We start from the raw sequence: 8,388 nt of genomic DNA, 5'->3' as shown, positions 1-8,388 counted from the left end.
CAAGTTTCTTCTTTGTATTTTATTTGAGCTATTTAATTCTAAGGTATCAAGAAGTAGGGTGCTTTATAGAATACTATTACCACAGGGCAGTGAAACGGGCGTTTTCTCAGTGTAGTGCAAGTCATATTAAATGAAAAGCTTTCAAAATAAAGTTTTATTACCAATATTGACCAGCACTTAATCTGCTGACCTGTAACTGAAACAATGGTTCAAAAGCACAAAAAAATACCCTCTGAAATAAAGCTTTATGTACAGCACATGTAGAGCTCTTAGATGCCTAAAGCCATTAGTTTAATTTGAGATATTAAACTAATATCCTGAATTGCTATTCACAGTTGAATATACTGGGAATTAAGTGTTTAAGTAACTTCTTTTTTGAGTACAAAAAAAAAAAAGTTATCTGCTTTAGTTATAAAGAGCTCTGCCAATATACACAAACTATACACTTCAGACATTCACAAAAATGTGACCAAGAAAAGGGTTATCAAAAAACATTTAATACAATTAGTCAATAACCCTCCCTCCCCATGGTCCACATCTACAAAGTTCCCCCTCCCCCCTCCCTGTCCAAACCCTTCCCCACAGAAAGTCACATACTTACCACAAGTTTTAGCAAGTATGGTTTAAAAAAGGGCCCCCAGGGCAAGTTACTTATAGTTCAGTTGCCACTATCAACAGATCTGGACCTCGATCTAGACCTCTGCCGATCCACAGATGCTGGGGATTTAGATCTACTGGAAGAGCCACGTTTCTGGCTCTTCTCTGGCATTGGAGATCTACTAACTGATCGAGACTTGCTACGGCTCCTACTCCTTGACCTGCTGTAAGACTTGCGGCTTCGGGAACGGGAACGGCTACGAGAACCGGATGAACTTCTGCTACGGGATCGTGACCTGCTTCTGGACCTACTGAGGAAATAATAAGCATCACTGTTAGCAACAAAACATCACAGACCACTACAATAACCAGACAATTCACTAGTCTCCAGTGACCTTTTTCTTGTCACCGACTYCAAAGTTTTCTGAGTATTTTAGCATTATTTCACAGATTAGAAATACATACCTGTGTCTTTTGCTGCCTTCAATTAGTTTTATTTTCCTTCCATTAATTTCTTTACCAGAAAGCTTTTCAATAGCATTCTTTAAATCACTGTAAGAGGCGAACTCAACCACCCTAGAGAAATTAAACAAAAAAAACAGCTGTTACAAACAACAGTTTGATGACATGGCAAAACAGACCCTGAGGGAACAAAATACAAAACCACCACCACCCACTAGGCATGCACACCACTCTCTGATACAGTCATCCCACAGCATAAACACAATCACAAGTTCCAGGATTTCCTTCCCCAAATGCGAGAGGACACACTTTCAGAACATAGCTAAATTAAACYATCTAGTAACTGCTGAGAACTAAATGAGACAAATTCTTCGAATATTTATGTAATATCCGCAAATACTACTCTACGGTTTTTGAGAGAGCATTTTAGATGCTTACCCTTCATTTAGCTTAGGTCTGTGTGCATCTGCAAAGGTTACTTCCCCAGCTTGTCTCATGAAGTCTTTGAGATCCTAACACAAGACCAGTTATGTTATACAAAGAAATGAAATTAATATTTATATATTTATACAATTTTTTAAAAACTAAATAAAATTATGACTACTGAAAAAGAAGATGTTAGATAAATTACAAACATGGCAATTGCCATACTTGTATTCTATCAAAATTGAATTATCTGTATCAGGGCACGAAATAAATGAAAAAAGCAAATTGCTTTAAGCAAAATGCCAATAAAGTCTCATTTAACATTACAGAAAATATTAGTCTATAAAGATTATATCTAATATATATAAAATACATTCATATAGATATATATACTGGACTGAGTGCAAAATACTACCCACACATTTTTGTACTATATCAGTCTTCATTTACATTACAAGGTTTATATATTATGTTATATATATGTATATATAGGTATAGATACAGAATTACATTTACATAACACCAATTATTTTGTGCCCCATATGTCATTAAAAATATAGTTTACTTTACCTTTATTAACATTTCCCTAGGCTAGCCAAGCAGCAAACTGCATTAAGCGACCGGAGATACCGTCATGATTTATGCCCGACTGGCTCTTCGCCACCCACTTGACGAACACTACCCAGTCGATGGAAGCCATTAATCGCACTGCCCTCCCTATTAGGAGACTATTGACGGATCCAGACATTTTCTATGCTTGAAGTTACCAAGGACCACTTTACTGCGATCAGGATTCCAACGACCACCTAATTTCGTATCTTTCAACTCTTTTCGACCAGGATCTCTTATTCGGAAGCGTTACAGGAAGAACAGCTCTCAACTTAGGAATCAGATCTCGTTAACGCTCTGGGATCGCTGCAATGTGGCACCTTAAGGAGTGCATCGATTACGTCTAGACCGGCAAACACAGATCTAGAGGTGGCCAACTGACACTGTAGCAGCTGACTGGAAAGTCAACCAGGCCCAACCAAGAGTGACCAAGACAGAACGATTAGGATAACCCACAGGCACTCCTCGTCATAAGGCCAACGACACAGATAGGCTGGCAAATAAAGGGTTTAATATGTGGTTAAAATTGATTTAAAAAACAAGAAAAAAAATAAATATATTTCCTCATATATATATATATACATTTATTATAATAAATTAAATTTAACTAGTTTTTCATTAAAAATATTTAAATTATATTATTTAACATTACATTAATTACATAAACATTTTAATAAATTAAGTTTAATTTTAATTAAATAATTTACAAAATTATTACATTACATACCCATTAAATGAAGTCAAAATAGTTAATCGTGTGTTAACAAACCTGCCAGCTGACTCGGGAAGATAAATTTTCTACTATGAGGCGATTTTCTGTTCTTACAGGTGGGGCATTTCTGTTCAGGAATAAACAAGTATGACTTTTAGTAGTAATTAAAACGTAACTGCATTTCAGTATCAACAGAAACAGTACCAATAACTGGCATCAGCGTTACAGATCAACTACATAATACCTTCAGTAATGTAAGGTAGGCATTAAGTAATTGGGAGGGGGGATTAAAAAAAAACTACTGTAGTTAAGACAGTTTCCTTTACATTGGTTTAACTAAGGGGAAAAAAAAAAAAATCACACAAAGATAGAAGAGGCTAACATATCTAAGCAGCTTCACAATTCTCACTATCTTATCTTACTGTCACATCAAATGACTAAAAAAAAAAAAAAAAGCATATAATGCCTTTTGGCATTTCATTTGAGTTCTTCAATCACATGAAACCATTTTCCCCCACGTCAGTTCTGTTATACATACCTCCTGTCACTACGTGGACGTCGGCTACTAAAACGGTCAGAGTACCTTCCTCTGCCTCTACCCCTAGAGCGTGCCCTTGCATGCTCAATTGTAACCCTAGAGAGGAAAAAAGAGAAACAAAACTATGCATCTTTTAACACTCCCCAATAGCCATTTAGAAATATACCTATTGTGGAGTTTTAGCACTGCTGATAACAAAATGTAACTTAAATACATAAAATAAGAAAGCCAATTTTAAGTAACACATAGAATAGGTTAGCTTACCTCTCACTGCAAAGCTCTTTTCCATCGAGCTCATAGACAGCATCATCTGCATCCCTTGGATCCTCGAATTCCTGCAACATCACCACAGCAAAAAAGAAACAGACCTTTAAAATACTGATGCATAAGCATCAAGGAATTGTCAAACTGACTTGCTACATGCTATTCCAATGCAAAAACATTAAGAGCATTCTTTTAAAGCGTATTTTCTCCTACATCACATGCTGAGATCTTAGTGACCGGACAGAAGCCCTGAGGCCCTGCAGAGAGGCGCACTCACCACAAACCCAAACCCCCTCTTCAAATCGATGTCCCGGATGCGGCCGTATCCCTTGAAGAACCTCTCCACATCCTTCTCCCTGGCGGCTGGGTTCAGCCTCCCGATGAARACACGGCAGCCGCTCATGGTCGCGGACGCGGAGCTCGCTGCGAGAGACACCTGTGAGCCCCGCGGCCCGCCGCCTGCCCCCAGCCCGGTGACTCAGCACGCCCCCGCCCCGCGCAGCCGCGCGCCCTGCCGCAGTCCGCAGCACGCCCGCGGCCCCGCCTCGCCTCGCCCCCCGCTCCACGCCAATGGGAACGGGGCAGGTGGTACCCGCCCTACTCTGCGCCAATGGCAACCGGGCGCTGCTGCCGTAGTCCCGCCCCTCGCGCGCAGCCGCCCAGCTCCGCCCACCTCGCCGCTGGCAGCCRGCTGCGCATGCGCCGAGCCCTCCAACAACCAGGGGAAGAAAAGCGAACGCCATTGCGCTGCCACAAAATGGCGGCCCGAGCCGCGCCCAACAGCGACGCCAATGGCGCCCACTACTTCAACACGATCAGCCGGTGAAACCGACCGCCGCCCAGGCGAGCCGGGCGGAGGCTGGCGCGCTGCAGAGCCGCGGTGCTCCAGGCCCCAGCGAGCCCTCAGCCCAGGGCTCCCCGGACCCTGCTCCCCCGCCGCTGCCGCACAGGGAGGTCCCCGGGCTCGGCCGCGCAGCGCGAGGGCCAGCGGCCCGCCACGAACCTGGGCTGCGGCGGTCTCGGTGCGGGCCGAGCCGGGCGGGCGCGCGGCGAAGTCTGTGCTCGGCGAGCGGGCAGCCTCCTCCTCCTCCCTCTGCGGCGGCGGCGGCTCGCTCCCGACTGCCGAGCTCACCTCCGTGCCGCGGCGCAAAATGGAGGTGGCGCGGCACGTCATCGGGGCCCCACGTGACGCCGGCGCGGCGCGGCGATTGGCCGAGCGGCTGCCCGGCCCATTCCCCCCGGAGAATCTAGGTCAGCGCGGGGAGGGGGCGCCCGGCGCGGCCTCGGCGCCGGCGGCGCCTGCTCGGCCCGGGGCACCGTCACCGGCCCCCAGCCGAGCCCACTTACAGCTGGCGCCGTGGCCCGGACCGCTGCTGTGCTACAGCAGGGCCTGGCCGCCGCCTCGGGCTGGCGGGAAGCCTGCGGGGTGCTGTCGGGCCCGGCCGGGCCCTCGCCRCGCTTCATCGGCGCAAGAGGCTCTTGGCATTTCCCAGCCTGTGGAGGAGGCCGGGGGTGAGGCGGGCTGGAGCCCAGCCCCGTTGCTGCCGCCCACCCTGCAGCCAGGCCTTTCCTCACCCAGGAAGAGCAAGACCCCAGCTCACGTATACGCCTGGGCTGCCGAGACGTCCCTCAGAGGCTAGCTGACGGATACGTGTACGCTGAAGCCGCTGGTCTGCGAGGAAGATGGGCAATGGCGTTACTACTAGTGCRGAATGTTAAAATTCAATTGAGCTCCTTCATCTGGAAGCTATTTTGCAAATGCGATAAAAGCACAAACAAACCTGTGTTCTCACGATGTTACATTGCACAAGGCTGTAATTAAAGCTCAGATGATGTGCGAGACACAACCATCATGCTCTTCATTTTATATAATGCGTAACAAATGAAAAACTGCATTGCATTTGTGTTCCAAGCAGGCACAGGAGCAAGCTGAGTCTTGCAGGAAGAGGCATTTCTCTCTCGCCCCTGAAGAGCAGGGAATAAGAGGAAAAAATTACACAAGCAGCACCTGATCTATTTGTTTTCTCATTTGGAGTCAAGTGCATAATGAGCTGAGTAAAGAGCTGAGCCTAGTTTCTGTTTTGCATAACWCTGTAGACTTCTGTCACAGCTTGGTTTCAGGATGATACAGTAAAGGCAATAGATCGTTCCAACAAGAAATCTGGAACTTGAAGATATATCTGATAAATTTCTAATACAGACTGAGGTTGCAGTTTGTGCACTGCTGCATCACTTGGCTTAACACACAAGTGTTAGCTTACAATTATGGTTATGTCAAGTTAKCCAAGGACAGAATGATTCTTTTGCTGCCATTATCCTGATATATTACCTGCAATTCCATGCAGCTTTGAGTCCTGCTTTCCACTTGTTCCTCTTACAGATTGTAAGACGTTGTTGCTGTTACACTGTGTGTCTGTTAGCAAGCATTTCCATGGGGATGGCCTTCTGCTTTTCATGCTTAGTCACTGATGTGAAATACATTTTCCTGGAATAATACTACACAAGATGCCCCCAACTTCATAACATTATATGAGCACCTCTCTCCCCTATCTGTTCCTCAGACTGCAACAATATGCAGCATATCAGAACTAGGAGTGTTATTTCTGCTATGTGCAAAGTCAGTGATGACAACAATGTGTAGCTAGAGGTATATAGCAYGGACAGCTAGCAGTATCACTAACTTGATTAGTGACTAACTAACTTTGATTACGAAAAATGAGTACTTGCACTTTGTATGACATCTGGCTCTGTGAAAAAAAGCAAAGATGATTCACACACAGGAGAATGTAGTAGAAGAATTTTGGCAATAAAGGACAACACTTGTGATAATCTATGTGGATCATAACTCTCATCTGCTGARAAAGGCAGATTAAGGTGCACCATTTCTAAAATGCAGCATCAATGATTTTGCCATGAGCTGCACCGTTCTAACAGGTAACACTGGAACAGTCAGTCCTGTTCCTGCCAACACTGCATCTCCTGACTGTACAATGAGCAAGTTCAMTGAGCTAAACTAGCAAAAACCTGCCCTGGAAAAGGCAGCAAGCAGATTTGATGGTTTAACTCCTTGAAAATCAGCTTGCAGTGGGATCAAAGCAGATGCTGGCACAGAGAGGAGAGGAAGGAGCAGGAGCACCCCATTAAGAAACAGCTGTTAGTTCATTTTAGCAGTGTGAAACTGCATCCTAAAAGCATTGCCTTTGTTAATGCCAGCCAGTAATCTTTTTTTCATCCATTTTCAGACCACTGAGAGCAGGGAAGTGAAAGTCAGGACAGAATCCAGGAGGCAATGATCACTTTTTGAAAGGTTTCTATGTTGGTGAGAGGTGTTACCACAAAGTTCTAGCACTCTTTTACTCGTGAGGGGTTCCCACACACAAGGGATATTAACAGACTCCTCTGTTTCTACCCAAATTCTCCATGTTCTGTGTTAACATGAAGGAATATTTCTCTTTTGGGGGCTTACAGGCCATTTTCTGACCTCTTGGGACCTTTCACCACTCTTGCTGCTGGCCAGTAAGGTGCAGAACACCTACGTTTCTCCACACAAACAGGCTGAAATCTGTCTACTTGAATTCATCAAGGCTACTGGTGAAATACCATCATCGCTATTTGTCAAATCAGCCTAATCTGTGATGACCCTAGTCCATAAAGTAGTTCACAGTCTCAATCTATGCCATCAAACATCTATTAAATGGCTAGGAAATATACATATGGCTACCTGAAATAAAGATGTCATGTCCTCTATGGTAAGCTCAAGGCTGACCATTGCTTCCTTACTAGAGGCCTGTTTATATGCTCTACCATACATGACTGTTTGATAGCAAAAAGGGGGATGAGGCAGCAGGAGACCAAGTGAAAGCCAGAATAAAATCCCAACTTGTTCACTTGCTCCTGGGAACTAGAGGGCCAAGGTAGAGGGGATGTTTGGGTTGCACAGTTCTTGACTGCTGCTGGCTGGGCTGTAATGTTATTGTTGGTCTTGAAGCAGTAGGCTATAAATACATATCCTTGAATGGGGAGTGGGGGCAGATTTGAAGAGGATCTACAAAGTCATGAAAGGCATGAAGATAGGGGATAGGGGTTACCTGTTCACTGACTCTTCCAGTACAAGAATTAAAAGACATCAAATGAAGCTGGTAAGATGCAGGTTCAAACCACACAAAGGAGGTGGTTCTCTACCAACTGGTAGCAGACCTCTGAAATAACTTGCTAGAGGAAGCTCTGGGTATACAGTTTCACCTTACAGACAGCTATAAACCAGGGGAAAAGAGGGAACATTAAAAAAAAGGAAGAGAGAGGAAAAAAAAAGGGGCTGCAAACACTCAGACACTCTAACCTCAGTTGATGAAGATCATCTGCAAAAGTTACTGCCGCTCAGATCCCATAAACCAAATAACCAAAGACATACTCAGCATGTGCCCAGCTTCCACAATGGTTCTGTGAAASGAAGCAGAAGTGCTTGTTAGCACCCTCTTCCGCTATCAGTGAGCGTGTTCATTACTACTTTTACTAAGTTACTCCCCTCCCACCTTTCTTTACTTTCTGCTTTCCCATCTGCTTATTTGTCTATTCATTCCCTATCCTTTTTTTCCCTAAAACTCTAATTTAAAACATTTTTGGTACTGACAGATCAAGTGTACCTCTCTTAGTGGTAGCAGCAACGAAGGCACTACAACTACTTTGTACAAGTCTCAGACAGATGGCATAAAACTAAACACAGAGAAATTCACATTTAAGYGACAAATGCTTTTTTTTTTCAAAATCTTTGAAGAAATAA

General features: G+C 44.5%; 1 protein-coding gene across 2 annotated transcripts; it reads right to left on the bottom strand.

Moving 5' to 3' along the window:
* SRSF5 (serine and arginine rich splicing factor 5) lies at window positions 1-4,780 on the bottom strand. 2 transcript variants are annotated; one of them, XM_085323299.1, is made up of 8 exons: window positions 4,612-4,780; window positions 3,886-4,031; window positions 3,609-3,679; window positions 3,345-3,440; window positions 2,864-2,933; window positions 1,498-1,571; window positions 1,063-1,173; window positions 1-905 (listed from the first exon to the last, which is right to left on the bottom strand). In XM_085323299.1, the coding sequence occupies exons 2-8, from the start codon at window positions 4,009-4,011 to the stop codon at window positions 659-661; spliced, it is 795 nt and encodes a 264-aa protein (XP_085179425.1). In that variant the 5' UTR covers window positions 4,012-4,031; window positions 4,612-4,780; the 3' UTR covers window positions 1-658. The 2 variants fall into 2 exon arrangements, with proteins under 2 accessions (XP_085179425.1, XP_085179424.1); XM_085323298.1 differs by having other exon boundaries at window positions 1-908; window positions 4,612-4,779.
* Window positions 4,781-8,388: the final 3,608 nt, after the last annotated feature.

Source organism: Rhea americana, unplaced genomic scaffold, assembly GCF_003343005.1.
Source record: "Rhea americana isolate MKP2758 unplaced genomic scaffold, rheAme1 scaffold_84, whole genome shotgun sequence".
NCBI lineage: Eukaryota > Metazoa > Chordata > Aves > Rheiformes > Rheidae > Rhea > Rhea americana.
Note: the sequence above shows the minus strand (reverse complement) of the source record. Positions and strands in the feature narration are given on the sequence as shown.